The 25,217-nt window shown below is 43.9% G+C and overlaps 1 protein-coding gene across 1 annotated transcript in view; it reads left to right on the forward strand.

Moving 5' to 3' along the window:
• Nucleotides 1-25,217, forward strand: part of RAPGEF5 (Rap guanine nucleotide exchange factor 5) — a 247,107-nt gene that overhangs the window by 68,710 nt on the left and 153,180 nt on the right. Inside the window, exons 6-7 of the mRNA XM_056800508.1 lie at nucleotides 8,507-8,573; nucleotides 21,157-21,205. Of these exons, the coding sequence (XP_056656486.1) occupies nucleotides 8,507-8,573; nucleotides 21,157-21,205 (116 nt within the window). The remainder of the gene's footprint in view (nucleotides 1-8,506; nucleotides 8,574-21,156; nucleotides 21,206-25,217) is intronic.

Below are 25,217 nucleotides of genomic sequence, written 5' to 3' on the forward strand. Positions count from 1 at the left end.
AAAGATACTGGAGTGGCTTGCCATGTCCTTCTCCAGTTCGTTTTACAGATGGGGAAACTGAGGTAAACAAGGTGAAGTGACTTTCCTTAGGTCACATAGCCAGTACTTGTCTGATGCCCGATTCGAACTTGAGAAGAGGAGTCTTCCAGACTCCAGACCTGGCACTCTATGCACACCTATCTGCTGTCTCCTCCTCCTCCTCCTCCTCCTCCTCCTCCTCCTCCTCCTCCTCCTCCTCCTCCTCCTCTTCCTCCTCCTCCTCCTCCTCCTCCTCCTCCTCCTCCTCCTCCTCCTCCTCCTCCTCCTCCTCTGTAGCTATTAATGAGAATCAGCATAGTCTAGTGAGAAGAATATTGGACCTAGAGTTAGGAAGGACTGGGAAAGTCATTTCTCTTCTCATTTGTAAATGAACATCACAACGCCCCCAGGGTCCACTTTCTAAGACTGTTTTGTTGTAAAGTGCTTTGAAATCCCTGAGCACCAAAGTGTTTTAAAGTTGGCAAAGGGCTCATCTGATCCTCCCAGTACTTCTGTGAAGTAACAAGGTGGTGGAGTGGAAAGGCCAGGGGTCCAGGTCCTTGCTCCACCACTAACAGCCTGTGGGACTTCAGACAAGCTTCTTGACTTTTTTTGCTTTTGTAAAATGAGGGAGTGGAAACAGTCAATCATTCAGGTGTTTTCTACTTCTTAATCTATAATGTTATTATCATCCCCATTTTAGAGGTGGGAAAACTGAGGCTTAGAAAGTTTAAGTGTTTTTTAAAAATCAAAAGACGAAGAAGGGAAGTGAGTTAAGGAGATGAGGCTGACTGGGGAATGCAGATTTCATTGCCAGTTTGCAGATGTCCTTTCTTTTATCAGAGATCCAGCAGACTATCCTCAAGCTGTTCCTCTTGCTTTGTATTTCTGATCTGTGGCATCTCCTTAAATTTCAGAATTATAACTGTAAACAAACCTTTCTTTCTTGATATTGTCAAGGGGATTATCCCCTCACTTTTGCCATAACTACAAAAATGTGTTATTATTTTGGTCGAATAACTTAAAAAAAAACCATTCCTGACCTTCCATCTTAGAATCAATACTGTGTATTGGTTCCAAGGCAGAAGAGTGGCAAAGGCTAAGTAACAGGGAAGCACAGCTAGGAAGTATTCGAAGTCACATTTGAACCCAGGACTCCCATCTCTCAGCTTGACTCAGTCCACTGAGCCACCCAGCTGCTCCCCAATTATCTTTTGTTTTCAAAATGTTCTAATAGTCAAACGTCTATATTTCCCCTCCCTTCTCTGTCTCTTGACTGGACAACAAGAAAAGAAAAAGAAAACCCTTAGGACAAAGATGCAGAGCAGAACAGAACAATTTCCCTTTGGCTGGACAGTGTGATTTGTTGAGGAGTCCCCAAGAAACTCAGAGGAAAATTACAACATCACATCAGATTGCAACTCAAGAAGGAAGCCGGAGATTCCCAGCCTTTGTCTGAAATTACACTCACCCGTTTAGGAAACTTAGTTTAGGAGTTTTCGCCTCATTTGATCTCTTGACCATAAGGAGTTGGGGACTTAAAGTGGGGAAGCCTGGGGTTATAGAACAAGAAGCCTGGGTCTATAGGACTAGAGATGGTGATGCCAAGAATAGCTAATATTTCTATAGTGCTTTACAGTTTGCAGAGTGCTTTGCCTCTACCATCTTATTTTGGGTGAGGTAGATGCTCTTAGCTCCATTTTGCAGATAACAAAACAGAGGCCAAGAAAGGAGAAACACCCTGTACAGGATCACCCAGCATACTTCTAGATATTGAGGGTCTGTGGTTTTTCTACTGTGAGCCCTTCTTGCCTTGAAAGAGCTCTTTGCCAACCTTAAAGCTATCCATAAATGCCAGGTTTTATTATTATTCTGTGATGCTTCTGGGGCAATTAGGAGGTACAGCAGCTAGAGCCCCAAGCCTGAAGTCAGGAAGACTTTTCTTCCTGAGTTCAAATCTGACCTCAGACACTTACTAGCTGGGTGACCCTGGGCAAATCACTTAACCCTGTTTGCCTCAGTTTCCTCACCAGTAAAATGAGCTGGAGAAGGAAATGGTAAACCACTCCAGTATCTTTGCCAAGAAAACTCCAAAATGGGATCATGAAGAGTTGGATAAGACTAAAAAATACAAAACCAAACCAAAAATTACTGACCATGATACCACTGAGTTAATGTTGACATCATGTGAACTAATTGGTCTAATATTATGGAAAAGTGAGTCCCCTTCAAGAGGTGAGCAACACATTTTTATTGGTGAGGTCTAGTGTCATGGGAGTCCCATCTCCACTTATCCGTCACCCTCTCGGCTCTTTTGTTGTTAAATCTAGCAGGGAACATTCAGAATGTAGACCTTAAAATCCTTGAAAGAGCAGGGCTCACAGAATCTTATACCTAAAGCTAGCAGGGTTCTCATTCCACTTTGGGGCACCTCTCATTATTTAAGAAGCTTCCCCTTAATATCAATATCTTTGACTTCCCCTTTTGCCCTGTTGACTTTTTGCTCCAGATTTCTGCCCTTTAGAGCACATGTAGTGTTTCAGATCGTATTTGAGCCTCCCCATGACCCTGTGAGGAGGGTCTGCTAAAGGTATCATCATTCCCATTTTATAGACAGATAATTCAAGGCTGAGGGAGATAAAGAGATTTGGTCATGGTTCATCCCTTGGGCCATTCTTACCTCCCATATGCCAATACCTGTTTAAGGATGGGATTCAGTGGAGGTGGATGGGTTTAGGGATGATGTGTCTCACAGCACGTGGGTCTATGGAGACCTTCTGAGTTCTGAAATTTGCCTAAAAGGTTTGACTTGATTGAATTGAATTCATATTTTTATTAAGCATTGACTACATGCCAAACACCATGTTGGATGCTAAGGATACAAAACAAAATGGAAAACATCCTTTCCTACTGAGATGCTAATATCCTCTTCCCTGGGCTCCCATTTCACTGGGAATTATAACATATACCCAGAAAAAAAAGGTCATTTGGGACACTAGTAAATGGTAGGGATGGAGTGCGTTAGGGGGAATCAGGCAAGGATTCATGAAGGAGATGGCACAGGAGTTGAGCCTTGGTGGAAGATGAAAATTCTCCAGGGCAGGGATGAGTAAGGAGGGAGGGTAGTTGAGGCAGGAGGATCAAGTAGAGAGTTGAGGGGGAAGGAGGATGGCTTTTGGGACTCTGTGAAGATGAACATGGGCTATTGGGTTCAGGAAACTGTGGTTGGATGGAACACAGAGTAATGTGGAATAAGGCTTGAACAGTAACTTGTAGCTGAATAGGAGAGAGTTTTGAAGCCAGGCTGAGAAGTCCGAATCTCATTCTAGAGGCAGTAGGGAGCCACAGAGGATTTTTCAGCACGCAAATGATGTGATATTGTCTCTTTTCTTCATAAGATGATTTTGGCAACTGGATTGAAGTAGAAAGGAGTTTATTTGCAATATAATCCAAATCTACTTGAGGGCTAGAAAGGTGGCCATGTGAGTAAAGAGAAGGAGCAAGATGTGAGATATAGTAGAGTTAATCAAGGAGGCTTGGCAATAGATACAGTGTCTGATTTGGGGTCAGGAAGACATGAGTTCAAATTCTGTCTCAGACACTAAGTGTGTGACTTTGGTCAAGTCATTTAACCTCAGTTTCCTTATCCGCAAAATGGAGATAATCATAGCACTTCCCTCCCAGGGTTATCAATGAGATAATAATGGCAAATGGCTTAGCATACTGCCTGGCCCAAAGTAAGTGCTACATAAATGTAAATTATTATGATTATATTATGATTGGTTATAGAGAATAAGTGAGAGGGAATAGTCTAGGATGACCCCAAGGTTTCAAATTTGGTTGACTAATAGAATGATGAAGCCCTCAAGGAGAAAAAGTAAGTAGTCCCACAAGGACATGGAAAAAGATCTGGGAGAGCACAGATACTGGCTCTCCTCTCAGCAAGATTTAGACCTAGTGGACAATCCCCGTGTGAATAGTGGGTTCTTCAGTTTAGAGCTGGTAGATGCCTTAGAGGTCATTTAGTCAAACCCCCTCATTTTGGGGAGCCGGGAAACTGGGACTTAGAGGTGAAATGACTTGCCCAAGGTCACAAGTCAGTCAATGGAATCCAGTCCTGCCTCGTATTGCTGCCCACTTTCCACTGGTCCATGATGCCTCAGATTATAGCAAGGCAATGAGTCTGTTTGTTTCATTTCCCCCATCTTCCTGTGTATCCAGGGCTTTCCACGAAGATCTGTCATGCACACGTAGGCTGGCTGAGCGAAGGAAGTCTAGGCTCTCTGTTGAAACACTAATTGGGCTGCTTATCACCTAGACAACCCAGATCGTGGTGACACCCATGGAAAAAAAGATATCTCCAGAGACGTTTAGGTTCCCCCAAATAGTACAAGGTTCTGGCCCCAGGTTGTAGAAAACAGATTTATGATGGGATGTACAAGAGGCCCCTGGAGTGTGGAATGCAACAGACTCATGAGCTCAGCCATCAGGCATCCCTTGGTGGGAGAGAGGCGTGAGAAGGCACGATTCCTCGCCTGAAGCAGCCAAGGCTACTGTCGAGTCAGCACCAGGACCTCATGTTCCACTTGAGGTCCTTCTTGCTCAGATGTGCTCTCTACTGGTGGTCATAGTGGTGATTCAAGGAAAAAGTCATCTGGAGTGAGTGGGGGCAACTAAGGGGCTCAGTGCATAGGGGAGCTAAGCCTAGAGACTCCCAGGACCTGGGTTCAAGTCTGTCCTCAGACATTTCCTAGCTTTGTGACTGGACAAGGGACTAAACCTTCACTGCCTAGCCCTTGCCACTTGTCTGTCTTGGAAACAATACACAATATTGATTCTAAGACAGAAGGCAAAGATTTTTGGTTTTTACAGTGATGGGTCTGACGTCAGAGAGCTTGAATTCAAATCCGAGCTCAGCTACTTGCTGGCTGAATCATCACAGGCAAGTCATTTCCTGATCTGCAAAATGAGAGGATTAGTCCAAATGGCTTCTAAAGTTTCTTCCACTCCACATCAAGAACCCATGATTGAATTTTCTCACCTGTAAAGAACCCTGAAACCCGTCTGTCCATTCTGCCTCCCTGGCACGGTTGTCAGGCTTAAATGAGACTTCTCAGCAAACTTTAAAAGCCCTCCCCAAACATCAGATATGAACATGATGATTCTCCTTCAAGTACTGAGTCCTGCTTATTAGGTTAGGAGCAATCGATGTCCGCAGGACATCATCCCCAGCTCAGAAAAGCTTGGTTAAATATCAGGGAGCCTTTCATCAAGACCACCAGGGGCCCAGAAATTACTCGGGTGCAGATTGTTCTGTTTTCCAAAGTCCAATTTCTCTTCTGAAGTTCAGTGCCAGCACGAAAAAATCCTCAGGCCTTTGTTCTCCCTGCCTTTATCAGACTGTCTGTCAATTGCTTTTCCAAATCCTTGACTGGGTGAGTAATTAAATTACAGATTGGAAGCCAGCAGCGCTGGTTTGTACCTGTTTGTTGGGAAATCTTGTAAAATCCGGAGTTTGGAGTTAACAACTCCAGTGGAAAGGGTGTGATTTTAAAAAAGGAAAGAAAAAAGACTTTAATACAATTTAAAGAAACTAAAGCCAAAATTGATCAGCCAGCTTTTCATTGTTAATTCCTGGAGATGTTCCTATTAGATAGTTTCTGAGTCTAGGGAGGAGCCCTTTGCCCTCCATGGATAAATCTGAAGTTGGCTTTTTGTACTTAGCTATGAATGGAAATCGATCATAGGGCTCTGATCTTGATGGTGCTTTCTTGGGGGTGTAATTATCGTGAATCCTCCTGGCTCCACGACTTGTATTTAAAGGGATTGCTTGTTGGAATCAGATTTGCCATTGATTTTAGTTATCCAAGTAAGCGTCTATGGCCAACGTTTTAGTATGACTCCCTAAAAAAATTTTAAGTGAGTTTTCTTATCTAAGAAGGAATTTGAATATTCTCTCTATCTGTCTCTGTCTCTGTCTCTGACTCTGACTCTCTCTCTGTCTCTCTCCCTCTCTCTGTCTCTCTCTGTTTCTCTCTCTGTCTCTCTCTGTTTATCTCTCTCTGTCTGTCTCTCTGTCTCTCTCTCCTTTTCCATCTCTTTCTCTGTTTCTCTCTCTCTGTCTGTCTCTCTCCCTTTTTCTCTCTGCCTCTGTCTCTCTCCTTTTCTCTCTCTCTCTGTCTCTGTCTCTCTCTGTTTCTCTCTCTGTCTGTCTGTCTCTGCCTCTGTCTCTCTCTCTGTCTCTGTCTCTCTGTCTCTCTGTCTCTCTCTGTCTCTCTCTGTTTCTCTCTCTGTCTGTCTGTCTCTGCCTCTGTCTCTCTCTCTCTGTCTCTGTCTCTCTCTCTCCCTTTCTCTCTCTCTGTCTCTGTTTCTCTCTGTCTGTCTGTCTCTGCCTCTGTCTCTCTGTCTCTGCCTCTGTCTCTCTCTGTCTCTCTCTCTCCCTTTCTCTCTGTCTCTGTCTGTCTCTGTCTCTGTCTGTCTCTGTCTGTCTGTCTGTCTGTCTGTCTCTCACATTGGACAAGTCACGACTCCTATGGATCTCCATCTTCTCATCTGTAAAATGAGTGAGTTGGATTAGATAGCTTTCCCAGGTCCAGACAATTCCAGATTTAGGATCAGCCTTGGGTATGTATATGCTTTCTCTGGGCTGCAGTTCTGATGTAAAATGAGGGAACTGGACTGGCTCTGAGGCCCATTTTAGTGTGGACTTGGTTCCTGCTTCCTTTAATAGGTCTGTCTTTGTTATTCTCGGGAGCTCAAACAGAATTTGAAATCAAGTATCTCTGTGTCCATCTCTTTCTTCTGCCTAAATACCCTCTTGCCTCTTCTCTAGCCTGCATTCAGAGGCATTTCCCCCTAGAAGTCTTCTCTGTCTACCTTGTCCTACTAGATATGTAAATCATCTAATCTCTCTTAGCCTCTGTTTTCTCATCTGTGAAATGGAGATAATAATAACACTTACCTTCCAGCATTGTCATGAGGACCGAATGAGATAGTAACATGAAGTGCTTTGCAAACCTTAAAGAGCTGTGTAATCACCAGCTGTTATTCCCAATGAGATTAAGGACTCTTAGAGGACAAGACCATATGTTCTTCTGTGTCAGAGGTCTCAGAAGTGGGCTAAGCAGATGGTAGATGCTTAAGAAAGATATTCTAAACTCTCCAGACCTAAGATTTACAACAAAGACATCTTCAAAGACATCCAAATATGGTCTGTGCTCGATTTAGCACAAGTAACAAATTCCGTCCTCAACTGATGCATTGGAGAGTGTCCTGAGGATATTAACCAGGATAGGCAAGGGCTTGCCTCCACATCATCTTAGCATCAGAGGAGGGACCTGTGCATGTTTATCCTAAAGGAGAGCCAGTTCAGGGGACCTGAGAGCTCTCTTCAAGGATGTGAAAGGCCATCATGTGGAACAGAGAAGAGACTTGTTCTGGTTGACCAATGAGAGCAGAGCAAAAACCAACCAAGGCAGGATGTTGGGGAAAACTTCCTAACAATTAGAGCTGCCCTGAGAGGTTCCATCTCTAGCTGGAGGACCACTTGTCAGGTATGACACAGTGGGCATTCCTTTGGCAAATGGGTTGACCTGGATGGTCGTTAAGGTCCACCCCCACAACCCACAGATTCTGTGACTCAGCCTTTTAGAGGGGCACCATCTTGTTTTGTGGCTTCATGGTTGTCTGAATTGAAGTCTTTGGGATGTAGAATCAGAGAATCTAAGTTGGATAAGACCTCTGGATCCATTTCATTTAGCCTACATGTGGACAAGACACCAATGTCTGTCAAATGCCTCTGATGGAAGACACTTCCAAAGACTACTCTTTTCCACTCATTCTACTCTTGAACTCTCTTAATTGTCAGGAAGATTTTTTCTTATAAAAGAATAACAAGACCTCAGAGGCCAACTAGTCCAACCTTTAAGAGGAATTCTCTTGACAACCAAACTTAAAGTCATCATTCAGCCTTTTCAAGGGGCCCTTCATTGAGGGGGAGCCCCTTACCTCCAGAGGCAACACATTTCACTTTAAGACTCCCTCATTTATCAGGAATTTTTTTCCTGATCTGGAAGGAACCTAGAGACTGTCTCTTCTAATTTGTACCCATCCAAGAATACCCTTTATAAGTACCCTTTTCTGTTTTCACCCTTAACTAAAATTTGCCTCTTAGCTACTCCCACCCATTGTTCCTAACTCTGCCATCTTGGTCCCAAACCTTATACATCAGTGTCATCCTTGGGTGATATTTAGAGAACAAATGGTACACCTATGATTAATTGAATTTGGCAGTGTGCTTATTGATTTAAAGAGAATAGTTAGATCAATATGGGATTAGAGTCAGCCAGGTGATTTTATGATTACATCTGGGATTTGTGACGGCTATGGTAAAAGGTTGCCATTTGCCCTTTGATTTTCTACACAGTGTGGGTAATACAGCCAAACTGAAGAAAAAAAGCTAAAAAGTAATTAGCTGTTTATTTTTCAGGTCCCATCAGAAAATTGAAGGCACAGAAGAAACCAGTGATGAAATTCTTGTTCGGCTCACATCTGCGGTGAGATTATTAAATATATTTACCTTAGAATCAACCATATTCATTTTTGTATTTGTTCTTTCTGTCTGTCTTCCTCTTCCTCAGTTTTAAGCTAGAAGGGACCTTAGCATCAATTCAGTTCACCCCGATTTTTTAACTGCATCCTGTGTGGCCAGTACTTTGCACTAATGGATGGCAGGTGATGTCTGGCCAACTGCTCAGGCCCTGAAGCCCTCCATCTAATCATAAAAAGTATGGGCCAATAGAGAAGTGTCTAATTAACTGTAAAAATAGCTCCAGGCCTCCTGATGTCTCTAGGGAATATGAACAAGTTTCTCTTTGATTGAATCAGAAGAGGAGGCTGGCTACTAGTTTAGAAAAAAATGAGCTATCTTCATGGGTGACCCCATAGAACCCGTGGATCAAGTTTAGTTAGTTCCAGGGTTAAAGCTAGGTAGACTATGACCCTGAGCCTATAGCACAGGCAGGGTAGAGAAGGGATTTGTTTTTTCCTCTCTCCAACCCCCATTAGCAATGGCAAATAGCTGTAGAGCTACTCACCCAGTAGGAAGCACCCATTCAGTAGTTGGAGAGTTCTTCTATTCAAGAGAATTCAAGACGCAGGATTCAAGAGGAGGAAGACAACATATTCTCCAGTCAGACATGGAAACAGAGAGGCACAAGCTCAAAAGAGGAAGCACTTTCTAGGGGAGTGATTTCTGGCAGCATAGAAGAGAGTCACTCATGGATTCAAAAGAGAATTAACTCTGGGAAAAAAGCCGTGCTATTGGGACAGGACATTTCTGGGCATATAGAGTCAAAATCAAATCATTTTTGCCCTTGTAAAACTTATACCTTAGTGAGAATTATAACATTATCCTGAATATGTCTCCCAATACAATAGGAGCTATCAATGTATCTATAGACAAAATTGGGCTAGGATCTACTTATTGAACTCATACTATCTTTGAGTCCCCAGAGAGCACCCTACTTCTACTGCCCTCACTGGTTTAGAGGGAAACCTGAGGTGTGCTGGGTTTTCTAGTATTGTCACTTCCATACTTGCCATTGATCATCAGACCTAGGTTCAAATCTTGTCTCTGCCACTCAAATAACTGTGTAAGCTTGGACAGGCTTCCCCTTTGGGGGCTTCAGTTTCTACCTCTCACTGGTAAGTCTTAGCTCTGCTAATTACTTACTATTTGTGTGACTCTGGGGGAATCCCTGACCCTCAGGTTTTCCATCAAATGAAGACGTTTGATTGGATTGCTTCTGAGGTCTCTTCCAGCTCTACACTCACTAATTAGCCTTTGTATGTTTATGTTGAAGACAGATGAGAAGAGATAGTGAGAGCTTCTCCCTATGAAAAGAAAAAAAGGACCCCTTCAGAGAGTTTTCTCAGCGATTTGTCTTGGACCTTGACTTTGGTTATACAATGGTAGCATTAGATTGGATAGTCCAATGGATGCACAAGATACATCATGTGATGACATTTTGGTTTTCCTCTAGTATGAGGACAGCCAACAGTTGCAGGGGACTTACTTTGTTACAGGGCTGTTTGAGATAGAAGGAGCAAAGCGCAGGCTGGGTATGAGCCTCCACGGGTTAGCAGGATGTCCTCTGAATTTAGCCCAGCTAAATGGAATAGAATGAAGTCTGTCCATTAGTCAGTGTGTCCTGAATGCCTGGGACATTCTGGACCTTACAAAGGACAGAGGTTACTGGGAGCAATCACAAGGTCAAGCCATTTGAGGATGAAAACAACACAAATAATGGCATCATACAGATGGTAGGAATAAAACTAGCTGGCATTTAAAGGTCACAGCACAATGGGCGGAGAGGGAGCTTGGAGTCAGAAGAGCCCAGTTTGAAGTCCTGCCTTTGACCCAAATCAGCTCTGTGAGCCTAGGCAAGTAAGTCCCTTCTCAGTATCCAAAGGTGACTCCCCCAAGGCTAGAAGTTTCAGATCACTTCCACACTGGCAGGGAGCTGTGCTGATGAAACCAGTGGCCATTCTCAGAAGTGGGAACTCCAGGTAATTCATATCCCCATTTTACAGAGGAAGAAATGGAGTGATGAAGTGGCTTATCCAAGGCTATAAAGCTAAGAGGGCTTTCAGTTCAGCTCTTTTTCACTCTAGGTCCAAGATTTAACCTTGACTCTCTTATTCCCATCCCAGCTTCTCATTTGGCAAGTTTGTCTTTTCTTATGACATCAAATATCTCTTTTCTTCAGATTACTCAGTCCATAACTCCACTACTATTTCCTAAAGCCATGCTGATTGCAAGTTGTTTTTTGATGCACTGGCCCTTCATCAATTAGATAGCATACATGAAATCCTTTGCAAACATTAAAGTGCCAATTAAATAAATTATGGAACATTTATGTGGTCTCCTGTGTGCTGGGCACTGGGCTCAGTGCTGAGGATACCAAAAAAAAAATGGTAGAACAGTCCCTACCCTAAAAGAGATTATAATCTAATGGGGAAGATAACCTGTCAACAAATATTTATAAGTTATATACCAGTGAAACAGGAAATAGTTAACAGAAGGAAGGAAATGTATTATCATCTTCCCTTCCTTCCTTCCTTCCTTCCTTCCTTCCTTCCTTCCTTCCTTCCTTCCTTCCTTCCTTCCTTCCTTCCTTCCTTCCTTCCTTCCTTCCTTCCTTTCTCCCTTCCTTCCTTCCTTCCTTCCTTCCTTCCTTCCTTCCTTCCTTCCTTCCTTCCTTCCTTCCTTCCTTCCTTCCTTCCTTCCTTCCTTCCTTCCTTCCTTCCTTCCTTCCTTCCTTCCTTCCTTCCTTCCTTCCTTCCTTCCTTCCTTCCTTCCTTCCTTCCTTCCTTCCTTCCTTCCTTCCTTTTTCAGATAACTTTGCCTCCTAGTGGAGAAGATGGAAACAGTTACCAGGAACTCTGCTTCCCTTTTTCCACATGTTGAAGAAAAAAAAAGATATAACATATTTATGAGTATAACCTTGTTTTCTTTTACGTAGTCCCCTCTAGTCTAGGACATGAATCAACTCCATTCTTTGCCAAAATACATCACTTCCATTTGTACCTCTCTCCCTCTGGTATTCTCTGGGACTTGGTTCTGTTGATCATTTCCCTTTCCCCATCTCCTTACTCTAACTTTCATTCTCTTCCCTTCCACTAGCTCCTTCCCAAACCCATTCAGGACTTCCCTCTCCTTAATGCTACCTCTCCTCTGATTTTTCTATCTTTTTCTGCCCTTTCACTGATAAGCATTCAGACAGTCTATACTTCCTTTCTTCTTGCTCATTTGTCATCCTCCTATAGTCTGGCTGGTGTCTTCATCACTCTGACGAAGCTATTCTCTCCAAGGTCACCAGTGACCCAAGAATTTGAAAACCTAATGAACACTTTGGAGATATCAGGATCAGAGGGTCATAGATGTAGGACTTCAAAAGTCCTGAGAGGCCACCTATACCAATCCCACACCTCCCCATTTTACAGATGAAGAAACTGAGACTCAGAGTTTGTGATTTACCCAGAGTTTCAAGGTAAAAAGTGGTAGAGGGGAGATTTGTACTTCTGTCCTCTGACTCTAAATCTAGTACTATTTCAACATGTTAAGCATCCTTTCTTTTTTTGCTAGACTTTTTTCCTTTTTATCAAGTTTCTCATATGCTTCCCAGTTCTTCTTTTATTTAGAAGATCAAAGAGTCAAATGTTAGGTGTGCTCCACATTTGCTCTTTGATTTGCCCATGTGATTTAGGACTGAGCATATGCAAGCTAGGACGTCCCCATCCTACTCTTGAATGGAAGTCACATTATGCTTTTATACTTGCTACAAGATTTTTCTCCCTTAGAATTTCCATTATTTGTCCTCCTGGGTGACTTTTGGGTTGGAATGGAAATCTGTCTTTTTTTTCTGAGCATCTGTAAGGGATAGGGAGAACTAGATCGGTGCCAAGCTGATCTGAGTTGGGGAAGGAGAACCTGGCAATGGTGGAGTTGGGTTTTGGGGTGGAGAACCTCTCAAATTTGAGTCATATCAGGGTCTTTGAGATCACTCTGTGTTTCTTGGGGTAGGCACATTTGGGGGAGAAGTCATCCTTTCTGAGGAGCCCCTGGGGTCAGCTTGGTGACACAGAACCAGAAATGAGTTAAACTAGACTTAGCAGGGTTTTAACAAAGGACCTTGTTTCTGCTTGCCTTTCTTTCTGGCTATTTGCCCCTTCCTTCCCTGAAGGGAATAGGATGCTGGCCTGAGTGGACTTGTCTCTTCCAGGAGAATGACAATGAGTTCTTTTCCCAGGGGATGCTCGACCTTTTGACTCATTTCTTTTCTCAAGCATTAGGGAGGGGAGCAATTGCTTTTCTGATTTCAGATGTAGGGGAACTCCCAGGACCCACCCATTGGAGTGAAGGGTGCTTGAGGAGCCTTCAGGGGCCCTGGGGCTATCATTTGATTTGGGTTGGGACCAGGTTCAGGGAGGACAGGCAGCTTTGAACCTAATGGGATTTTTGTGAGCCTCATGATTTGTTCATGATAAATATCTGACATTTACACTTATTGTTTTTAGATTCATAAGATATTGTACATGATATAGTGCTCATAATGCAGAGGGAGGCAGCTTAGCTTAGGAAATAGACCATAAAGAGCCAACTTGGGGGTCACAAAGACATAAGTTCAAATCCTGCCTCTGGCCAGTACTGACTATGTGACCTAGGCATCCCCCTGGGTGGATCATGTAACCTCTTGCTGCCCATGGCAGCTCAGAGAGCTTAAGTGGCTGAGTAGATGCTGATCTCCCTTAGTGGAGGGGCCTTCCACACTGGGAGTTCCTCAAGGCACCAAGATCACAGGTCTCATTAAAAAAAAAAAAACATGCAAATCCCTGCAAAATAGCTGTTGTTCCTTTCTTCTCCTCTTCCTCTTCCCCCAGCAGCTGCCCTGCTGCCGGTCTAGGTTGGCTAATCATGGAGCATACCACCTCTGCTGGCAGGGCATGAGTCTTGACTGAAGGGGTCTTGATGCTGCCAAGCTGGGTCTGGCTGCCATTGGACTCTTCTTGGGGCATCCTTGCTGTCCTCGTTGGTCTGCTCCTCTCCCTGGTCTCGCTCCTCCATAAGCAGGTGTGGGCTTTCATTCCCTTATGCTACTGCTCCCTTTGAGCTCAGGCAGTATCTCTCAGTTGAGGGGTGCCAGCAGCCTCTCTCGGACTCTCCCAGCCTCGGGTCTGAGGCTTGTTGACTCTGGCTTTAGGTGGCAAAAACATTAAGGCTCTGGTTTCCCAGACTTCCCTGCCTTCCCCGAGCTCTTGCATGGACCATGATAGTCAATCTCAGTGAAGTCAATTACACTTCCCAGACTCCCGTGGGGGTCCAATGCTAGGGAGTGACCAGGGCCAAAGTAGGAGCAGCCTGTGCCCTCGAGGCAAGAACCTTTGCTGGCCTCTTCCAGCCTGGGACCTCTTTTTCTGCTGTGGAATGTTGATGTTGCCTCCAAAGGGTTCCCTTTTACATTTCCACATCTTCCTGCCTGGTCAGCTCTTCCTGGGGCACATTCGAAGGGTAGGGGAGTAGATCGCTTACAATGCTGACTGGCCTTGGAGTCTGAGAGCTGGGTTCAAGTCTCTGTGAAGCAGAAAATCTGGGTCCTGGATCCTAATGATTTTGTAGGTCCAAACCCATCCCTTTACATGCATTTGCATGTAAATTAGGAAGCCACCAAGATGGTCTGATGCTTTAAAGGATGTTATCAACTCTACAGCACTAGCATTTGAGTCTGCCTTAAGTGGAGGAGCTTTTTGGATCCAGTGTGGGACCTTGTACTGTCTCCAGTGGGAAAAGAGCCCCTCTTTTGGGTGAAGAGTGCTTGGGGCTGCCCCAGGCATCCCTGGTGTGGGCATCACAGCCTTACCCAGAGAAAGAGGAAGGACTTTACCATAACTAGAGCTGACATTACATGGAGCTTGAAGGTTGACGAAGCGCCGCATTCATTATGCAAACAAATACAGAAACTGTACAGATGAATCACCCAAGAAGAAATCATGTGTGTAATTTTCAAAGCTATTATGGAGGTAACTTGGCAATAGAGAAAGATCAAAGGATTTCAAATCAGAGGTCCTGGGTGCAAATTCTGGTTCTACTCCTTACTCCCTGGGGGACCTGGAGTGAATCACTTTATCTCTTTGGGGCTCAGCTTCCTTCCTTATAAATAAGAGGTTGGACCTGAGGGCATCTAATCATCTCTTTAGATTCTCACCTAACCCCCATGAGACAAATACTGTAGGCATTATTGTTCCCATTTTATAGATGAAAAAATTAACTTTTCCCTGGTCACCTGCAGGAATCAAGCTTTGCTCTCTTGACTCCAAGTCCAGTCCTCTCTCCATGGTACTAGGCTGCCTCTCTTTATCAGTCATCCCAAATATTTGCTGTACTCCTGCTTTATTCTAAGATCCTACTAAGATAGTAGGGAAGGGTTTGGGAGGGACATGGGAAGTCATTAAGAGTCCAGTTCCTTTATTGTTCAGATGAGGAAAATGGGGCCTGGAGAGATAAGTGATTTGCCCAAGGTCACACAGTGACCACTGTAAAGAGGCAAAACTCGAACTCACATCTTCTTGGCTATGAGGCTAGCTCTCTCTCCACTTTGCCCCACTGCATCTCTTTCTGTCTAGCAATAATGAAATCATGTGACATACATAAGGTTTTTGGCACGAAAACTGTTGCCCTGGTGAAATATATTTGTTTTAAAGAAAAATATAGTTAGGAGATGTAGGTGCTTCTCATTAAATGGTTATTCAAAATCTAGAAATTAATTCTATCAGTAAGCCAAGACTAAATTTGAAGTTGGCTGGGATTCTTTCATCTTCTTCATCCCTCTCCCACCTATGCCAATCCTACCTGTCTTAGCTAACATCCCATTCTAGTGGGCTAGCCTCCTCCTTCTTTTTTTTGAAATGCCAAATAATTTATTCTTAGTATTGAGAGGGAAGACAAATCTTTGTAGATGTTTCCAGTCTAAAGTAAGGCAGGATTCACTCTAGGGTCTCCAGATTCCTCATGGAGGACTTTTTCTAACACAATGCTAGCTGTTATTGTCTATCGATCCATATGGTAATTAATCACTTACTGCCATGTTGAATCTCATCCATTCCCTTGAACAGTTTCTAGTTTTTCTAGTTTCTAGATCTTTTATTTACTCCTGTTCTCTCCCCAATTAGATTGTAAACTTTCTGAGGGCTGGGACTATGGCTTTCCCTTTTTGCATCTTGGCCACCCCTTCCTACACATTCCACCAACTCTAGCATCTTGAGTAGAATCGATGCTTAATATATGGTGGATGATTTTGCATACAGTGTTCATTTATTGACCCTGCACTGTTTGATTCAGCAGATCCTGGTTAGAGCCACTCTAGGGGGAAAGTGGGACTCCTTAAAAGGATGACCCAAGGCTTACCATTCAATGCTGGGTGCCAAATTACTCATTGCTAATGCAGCCTGTGATGGCATTGACTTTTTTCCTGTCCTCCATGTCTTACTGAACTTGCAGTCCACTAATGCCCCCAGGAGGGTATGGGGAGGGGAAGGAAATATGCATTTATTAAACACCTAGTGTGTGTCAGGCACTACTGTACTAATGAACAATTTACAAATATGATCTCATTTGATCTTTATAATAATCCTGTAAAGGTGCTGTTGTTATAGCTATTTTACAGTTGAAGAAACTGAGGCAGGCAGAGGTCAAGTGGCTTGCTCAGGGTCACACAGCTTGTAAGTGTCTGAGGTCAAATTTGAACTCTTGTCTTCTTGACTCCTGGCCCAGAGCTCTCTGCACTGTGGTGCCCTTTGCATCTTGGGCAGATTTTTTTCTTTTCTTATACATAAACAGTGCATATATTTTGAGGAGGAAAATTTCTTCTGTTTATGAGAAAGATGAGATATCCAGAAAGGAGAATCAGTTCTGAGTTGTGAGCTCTCCTTTCCAATTGAATTCTTCATCTGGATCCAGCCAGATTCTTTGTTTTTTTCTTGTTTTATTTTCTATGCTTTGGTCCTAAATGGAATAAACTCTTCCTAGCACATAGGCTACAGGTCTATTCATCCATAAGATTAAAGGAACACACGTCCTTGTCAAAAAACCAAAGGAGCACTCAGTGAACAGCACTCCAGACTGGCTGGGGTGATGGAAATAGACCTTTTCTCCAGGTGGAGGAATATACTTTGAGGATCTGTGTGTGCTGCCCAGTGGCTGCCCCTTCCAGGTCCCCAGGACCCACTTAAATGCCTTTCAAAGCCCTTATCTACTCCTTTGGTACAAGAGCAATGGAGTTATGCCTTCCTTGTAGGAGACTTATCTCCCTTTGGCTTCCTCTGTGCTTCTCTGGGGGCTGGCAAGCCCAAATCAGTAGAAGGTTGCCAGTTTATGCTTCTTTAGAACTTGACAGCATATAGAATATTTTCTCCCTTTGGGCAAGTTATGGAGCCTCTCAGCCTCAGTTTCACCATCTGTAAAATGGGTGTGACATGTTATTATAATAATGGCATTATATATCAGGGATTGCTATGAAAATAAATGAGGCGGCTTACCTGAATAGATTTTCAAACCTCAAAGTTCTATGTTAAAATATTAACTCCTCATTTATTATTTTCATGGTGGTGGTTGTTGCCCACCTGATACAGGGAAGCATAACCTGCTTTATAGATGGGAAAACAGGTTCAGAAAGATTAAGGTAGATGACTTGTCCAGGGTCACACATCCAAGCTCTTGATTTTCCACCAAAGACCAAGCACAGACTTTTTTGCAGTGACTTGCTAGTAGGTCAGTGCTGTGTGACTCACCCATGTCCCTTCCTCTTTGGACCTTCATTTTATCACTGATAATGCCATGATTTGAGGTCCCTTCTTGGCAGTGACATGTAGAGAATATCCCCCTGATCCACTTTGATCTACATGAATTATTCGTTTCCTCGGAGTGGTTGTGTGTTGGCGTCTCAAGCCCAAGTAGTATTTTGTTCATGCAGAAAATGATCATCCATGATTGCTAACGATCCACTGGCAAATGGGAATTTAATACCCCTGCTGCTGGCAGCAGAGGGAGTGAGGCTCACTGGCTTAAAGCTCAGAAGGCTCAAGGAGCTCATGGGTCCAACCTCCTGGGACTCCTGAGAGCAGGAATCAGAAGCAAGAAGAGGAATGACTTGTCCCGCGTCACAAAGTGTGGAAGGGGACAGCGATGCAAATTCTGCTCCTGTGATTCCTAAGTGTAGGGGGTTCAGCCTGTGCAAAGGCACTGAGGTGAAAGAGAAGATGTTCTGAGTGCAGAAAAACCAAGTAGGTTCATTTGGTCCTCGATAGGGTAGCGCAGTGGAGACAGTGCAAGGCGTGGAGTCAGGAAGTCCTGAGTTTAAATCTTGTCTCAGCCACTTATTAGCTGTGTGCCCCTGGACAAGTCCCTTACCCTTGTTTGCCTCAGTTTCCTCACCTGTCAAATGAGCTGCAGAAGGAAATAGTGAGGCACTCCAGGATCTTTGCCAAGAAAAGTCCCAATGGGGTCACAAGAGAGTGGAACACGACGGAAATGACAGAACAACCACGAGAAAACACTTTAAGCTTTGCAGAACACTTTAATCCTTCCACCAACCCGGAGATATAGACGTTCTTCCTATCCCTATTTTATAGCCGAGCAACAGATCCTACAGGGAGGGAGGGTCTGAGGTGAGATTCACACTCAGGGCTCCCCGGTTCCGAGGCTTGTCCTCTGGGAAGGGAGGGGGTGTTCAGGGAGGGCTGGCCTCTGGGGAGAGGACTTGTGGAGCCCCTCTTAGGGCCACTCAACCGCCTTGGGGGTCCACTTTTCCCCAGCTCTTCCCCAGAGCCCCAGGAAGCAGGACCGTGGCCAGCGGCCACAGCCCAGTGAAACCGTCTAGGCCGACGGGCTACACCAGTGTGAGGATGACTGACAGACCTCGGAGCTGTTGATGACGAGGCGGGTGTCCAGCCCCGCTTCCCCGGGCGGAAGAGACGGCCGGAGGTCATCCTCTCCATCCCAGACGGTCACCAGCCAGCCTGACTTTATTCTGCCGCTGGAGCTGGATGACTGTGGAAGAGGCGGGAAGGCCGATGACTTTGCGCAGCTCTGCCTCCCTGAGATCCAACTGAGGCTCGAGGCAAGGCATTAAGTCCCTGAAGGCGTTGGGCCTCTTGGAAAAGAAGGACAAACAACAACCATGTAGGCGCTGCGCCATCTAGTGGCCAATAAAGATGAAGCCCGACAGAAATTGTCAAAAGGTCTAAATGACTGGCGCGCCGGTGCCCTTGGTGGAGCGAGAAGCCCGATGGCGAAGGGCTCAGGGAACGGGCCAACAGGGGCAGGAACCTTCGAGTCTGCTTGTGAAAGGGAGGCAGGCCGGCAGACGCTTCCAGGGGGCGAAGAAAGGCTTTCTCGGGTTCTGGGGGGATCTTGGCAGGCATGGAGGCAGCGAGTGAAGATGGGACGGGATGGGTCAAGGAGGTGAGCCAAGATAAGGAGAAGGACAGCCTCCAAAGGGGAGAATGGAGAAGATCTTGAAAGCTCGGGGCTTGCATGTCCTCCCCAAAGGAGGAGGGCAGGAGGAGAAGGTCTGTGGACTTACTGGTTGAAGAGCTGGGAAGACGGCAAGCTGAGGAATGGATTTTCTGTTGTTATTTTTAAAACCGGAGAATTTATTTTCAAAATTATCGTTTGTTTTCCTGAGGAAGTAAAGATGAGAGAAAGGCAAGTCCTGAGCAGCTGGGCACATTGTGGTCCCAAGACTCATTCTCCCGACTCCCCCAGAGACAGTGTCACCATGAAGAGACAGACTCAATCTGTCCTGTCACTTAACTTCTTTCAGACTCAGTTTCCCCAACTGTAAATGTAGACACTGGAATGACTAAGTAATAAATCACTGATATTATCATTCTGATCTGGAGTCATTAAGAGAAGCTAATTGATCATCTAATTCTTCTGAAAATATTGGGAAGCATTTGATGAATGTGCTTTCCAAAAGCCTTCAAACAAAAATTGCTATAAGGAAAAGAAAAGTGCATGTTTACAGGGCTCATTGGCAGTGAGATAGTTCAGTGGATAGAATTCTGGACTCCAAAGTCAGGAAGAGCTGAGTTCCAATGTGACTTTGGGCATTTACTGGCTCTGTGATCCCAGACAAATCATCTTTAGGATCCTATGCCTCAGTTTTTTCATCTGTAAAATGGAGATAAAAATAGTGTTGGCCTCCTAGGGTTGTTGTGAAGACCAAATAAGGTGATATTGGAAATCACTTTGTGAGTTTTAAAGTGCTCTCCAAATGGCAGGCATCATAACTAGATGCAGAGAGAAGCCCCACTGACATATGCCTTGTTGTGGCTGGATGACGACCCTTGGATCTTGAAAGTTCCAGCAGTGGATAGCTGCCTTTGGCAAGCTAGAAAGATTTCAACTTCATCCTGGCATAGACCTCTGTCAAGCAATGACCAGCCAGACCAAGTTGGGTGCTCCTCATCGGGCTGTCTACAGGGTAAGGAATTAATTTCTCAGCCCAACAGTTCCAGAAGATTTTCTACAAGAGCAAGAAGGGGCTGCTGTCTTCCCTAGGGGAGCGTAGGACCATCCTTGATTGCTGAGCACGCTTGTGGAGGTATTAGCGACTCCCAGAAGCCAAAGGGAAGAGTAAGCAGCAAATTCCCACAGTAGCATTTCCCTTGGCTTAAAAGAGCTTAATTACCGTATCATTACCTGAAAACATTGATTTAGGGTTTGGTCTCTAGTGCACTTCTTCTGAGACTCCACCATTGTTCATAGGAAGCCAATGGTTACGGTAAGGGAGGAAGAGGACCTTGGCTAAATGGGCAGAAAACTGGAGCTTCCCAGATGGACTTTCTGACTGGTATCCTCTAGACCTGGGCATTAGTCACCTCGCCCTTTAGCCGGGGAATGTGATGGTCTTGGCTCTTAGCTCTTCCAGGGTCAAGATAGCAAAGATGAAATCAGCCTCCTGGAAAGGAGAGAAGAGAGAAGCAGAAAGACATTTGGTATAACCAGAGGCAGCTAGATAAAATGTTAGATTTGGGCTTGGAAAATCTGAGTTCAAATCCTGATTCAGAGCCTTTCAGTCTCTGGGACTCTAGTCAAGATAAGTATCTTCTTTCAGACTCAGCTTCCCCATCTGTAAAATGGAGATAATTATAGTACCTGCCTCACAGAGTTATTGTGAGACTCAAATGAAATAATTTATGTCCTGCACTCTACAGGTGATAGCTATTATTATTGTTATATTTCTGGAAATCAACAAAACAATCATATTTCTATACTAAAAGTTCTCCAACAGGATCGGTCAGAGGATGTTGTTCATTTGTTCAGTCTTGTCTATCTGTCTGTCTGTGACCCTGGGGACCAGACCATCCATGGGGTTTTCTCAGCCAAGATACTGGAGAGGTTGACCATTTCTTTCCCAAATGGATTGGTCGGTTGGACTCAAAAATTAACAAATAAGCCAAACCCCCCAATTGTGTCCAGAAGGGAGCAGTCTGAATTGCCTTATAACAAGATTGACTGTCTTAGAAGTTCATCTTGTCCTAATTTCTTTGTGTTTTTTTTTTCTTGTGTGACATCAGGTTCAGAGGGAACTTGCCGCTGTCATTGCCATCAAAGCCAGGAAGGCAGGTGAGTGGATTCTGTTGTGTCTTTGGGGAATTGACAGAATTCTTTCACATTCTGTGATCTCTGTGTGTGATGTGTGGTCAGTTAGGGGACATAGTTCTTTAAAATACTAATTTCCTTGATTTCATCTCTGTCAGGGGAGATTTCTTCTCTTTGGTGGGGAGAAACAGCAGGAGACAAAAATCATTTCTCTTGACATCTATTAAAATCATAAAAATCATCTCCTGTCATCTTTTTAAAAATGTTAAACTCTCACCTTCCTTCTTTGAATCAATCCTATTCATTCCAAGGCAGAAGAGCTTTAAGGACTAGGAAATGGGGGTTAAGTGACTTGCCCAGGGTCACCCAGCTAGGAAATGTCTGAGGCCAGACCTCCTGACCTCAGACCTGGCTCTCTATCCACTGAACCACCTACCTGCCCTCCCCCCCCTTCTGTCATCTTAGCCCATGACAAAGGGACCAGGGCCCTTTTCGCTCCTGTGACAGACAGGATCTTTGACAGAAAACCAAAGGCATTTCTTGACACTTAGTATTGACTTTTGCTCAGTAAATAAAGCTGTTAAAATTCCCTTCAAATAAAGGAAGCAATTTCTTTAAAATTATTCTCTTTGAAAATTATATGAAATATTTAAAGACTTTTTTACAATGACATTGGCATATCTCCAAGCTAATACAGAGCAAACATTTGATCATGAATAAATTAATTTATTCATGATCAAATGATTTTTCATGTGAACCACTTTGCCAATCTCTAGATAAACGCCAACAGTTGTTATTTATTCCCTTACTTTGGGTCAAACCCAATGCTAAGCACCAAGGACAGAAATGCATACAAGACAGTCCCTCCCTACGGAGGGAAGATGGTATGGAAAGGAGAGCTGGGAAGCAAGAACTGAGTAGAGAGGAGCTGATAAGGGATGAAGTGAAGCCCCAAGAGGGAGCTGAGCCAGAACACAAGTGAACATGCTTGGTTTGCTGTGTGACTGTTAGCTCTTATTTCTGCCCTCTCTGGTCAAGCAGAACAAATTTCTCTGCTTTATATTTGGAATGTTTAGCATAATGCCTGGCACTTAGTGGACACTAAAGTAAATGTTTGTTGCTATTTTTGATAGCCCTTTAAGTGATTGAGAAGAGTGATAACAACCATTCCAAGACTCATTTTCTCCAAACCAAGCATCCCCTTCAACTGGTCCTTAGGTCAATCAGTCAAAAAATATTTAAGAGCCTACTATGCATCAGTCACTGTGCTAAGAGTTAGGGATACAAGAAAGGCAAAATATTGTCTTAATGGGGGAGACAATATCAAGACCCTTCCCCAATCCTGGTTGTTTTCCCTTTATAATTGTTCTTCCCAAAATTCAATGCTAGGAACTGAATGCTTTGGGCCAGGTCTTTTGAATCTGGAATCATCAGTTCTCTGTGCCTCTGTAAGGATAATTTTAGGGTTGTGACTTATATCTAAATTAATTGGCCACCAGGGAAAAATCCCAAATAAAATACCCAAGTCAGTCTGGAAATTTGTGGTAATTTTAATTAAAATGGAGGGAAGGATTTTAAGGAGAAAGAGGGAAGAGGGTATAGGATTTCTCCTGCCTAGCCTGTGCCAGGGGGAGTTCAAGATCTCCATCACTAGGACTCTGAAGGAGATTAGAGGCTTCTAAGAGGATAAAATTTGGAAAGTAAAGGAGGAAAAACTCAACCAGAAACTCACTACCAATCTGGACAATAGCTGTAGCCATGCCAAGATGCCAAAAGGCCCAGCTCGCTGCCACCAGCCACCTCTCTCCACTGCCAAAAATACCAAAGAGAGGAAGTGATACCGAATATATAGACCTTTTACTCTTGTGTCTTCTCCTCTAAATTTTCACATCTACCAATCACATCAGAGGCTTTGTCTCCAGGACTGCCCATTCTTTAGTTCTCATCTTCTTTGATTAGATTATATCTTTTGAGTTACTTAACACTTCTTTGTTAAGTTCACCTTTTGTTAGTTACTTAACCTTTTTTTGTGATTAATTTACCCTTTATAGTTTACTTAATTCTTTTTGTAATAAGATCTTAAAATAGACTTAGCTTAAAGTTCTAGCTTCACTATAAAGTAAGAACTAAGTACCTTCATTGTTCAATCAGGAGATTATAATTTCATCTTCTCCATAAAGTAAGATCTAAGTAGGGTGGAGTAATATAAATTTCACAGCTCCCTTAGTGGTTATTAGAGCCTGAGGCAAACTCCCCCAATATGTCTTCTAGAGTATTTCAGAGCCCACCCCTTATTATTTCTAAATTTTCTGCTTTCTGTTGATAAAAAAATCTCTCACCTGCCTGTTCACACCTATGATGCTTCAGAGAGAGCACAGTGAACCTCTCACTCCCTCTCTAGGCATTCTGACTCCCCTAACAAACACGGAATATATTTGCATTAGCTTTTTTTCAAATACTGGATCCATCATTGACTTATACCCCTTTGGACACCAGAAACCTGAGATAATCTGTCTTATTCTCCTGAAGTCCTCTCTGATGTGATTCAGGGTATAGAAGTTCTCAGTGATGTCTCCCACTTTGACTAGGAGTCCTACGGTGCTGAGGTTTGGAGGATGGACACACCAATAGACACTGGGCATCAAGGAAGCTAGGCACTAGATGGACACCAGATTATTTTTTTTTGGCCATGTAATTCCTGAAGCCACCTATGGAGGCACAAACTTAAGTCTGGAGTTTTGGAAAGGGAGTGTCTTTGTGGATGAAATGTGTGGACTTTGGAATAGATTAAGTTTAAGTGACTCCCATCTTCAAAAGTCTATTCTAACTCCAGTGATTGACTAACCTCTGATCCTAACCACATATTCTGCTCACTCTAAATCCATGTGGATAAGGGAGAGGGGGGAGGGCTCTTTTGAGTAGTTTCCCTGAGGATCCACCTACATTACTCACATTTTTTGTACACCCAGTTTTCCTCGTGGTTATGGTACAGAAGGGATGGTGACTGAAGTAGGCAAGTAGTATTCCTGGTATCCAGATCTTGCCTTCCTCTGAGGTGAATGTGAACCTGACAGCTTGAAGCAGGAAACCTAGGGATATGAAGGGGAGTTTTAGCATTTGTGACTTAATTTCCCTTATTTCTAATAAAGAAGATGAATACTTCCTTTCCCAGTTGCTTGTCTTTGGTCCATCCTCTCCTCCATTCCTGACCCACAGTATATCCAAAGAGCCACCAGTTGTTAAGGATTCTTCCTTGAGGATTTCTTTCATAGCCATGATTCCTTCTCTTAGACAAAGAACACCATCCCTCTATACTTAGATTGCTCTAATAGACTCCTAGTGGGTTGGGTTTTCCTACCTATATTCCCTTCTCCTTCTGAGCCAGGGGCTCCTAACCTTTTTGACATCCTTGGGAAGCCTCCATATCTCCTCTCAGAATCATGCTTTTAAATGCACAAAATGGACTGCCCAGGATTGCGAAGGATTTTCCTGAAAATCAAGATTATTTTTTCCCATCCAAGTTCATGCCTCCCCCCTGCCAGAATCTATCCCTGCAAGCTAGGTTAAGAACCCCCAGTTTAATGAATCCTGTACACTGTTACCAGATGAGTCTTCCTGGTATATCAATATTATACCTCTTCCTGCTCATCAAGTAACATTCCCCTGTTGACTGTAGGATGACCCTCAAAGCTCTCCCTTGACTGGACTCATCCTCGTTAGCCTACCAAATTTCCCTGAAGCATCATAGGGGTGAACAGGCAGGTAAGTGTTCTTCAGCAGCAGAAGGGAGAAGATTTAGGAGCTATAAGCGGGGGACTCTGAAATATTCTAGCAAGACACCTCGGGGCCAGTTTGCCTCAGCCATTAATGATGGCAAAGGGAGCCACAGAGAACCGATGATTCCAGATTCAGGAAGTATGCAGAGGGGGAACTGCTCCATTGATCTTCAGGGGCTCAATCATGTTTCTATTTCTTCTGGAGGATTTTCACTGAAAGAAATGCAGCTTTGTCCAACCGCTAGATTAGAAGGTGGAAG

This window comes from Monodelphis domestica, chromosome 5 (assembly GCF_027887165.1).
Source record: "Monodelphis domestica isolate mMonDom1 chromosome 5, mMonDom1.pri, whole genome shotgun sequence".
Lineage (NCBI taxonomy): Eukaryota > Metazoa > Chordata > Mammalia > Didelphimorphia > Didelphidae > Monodelphis > Monodelphis domestica.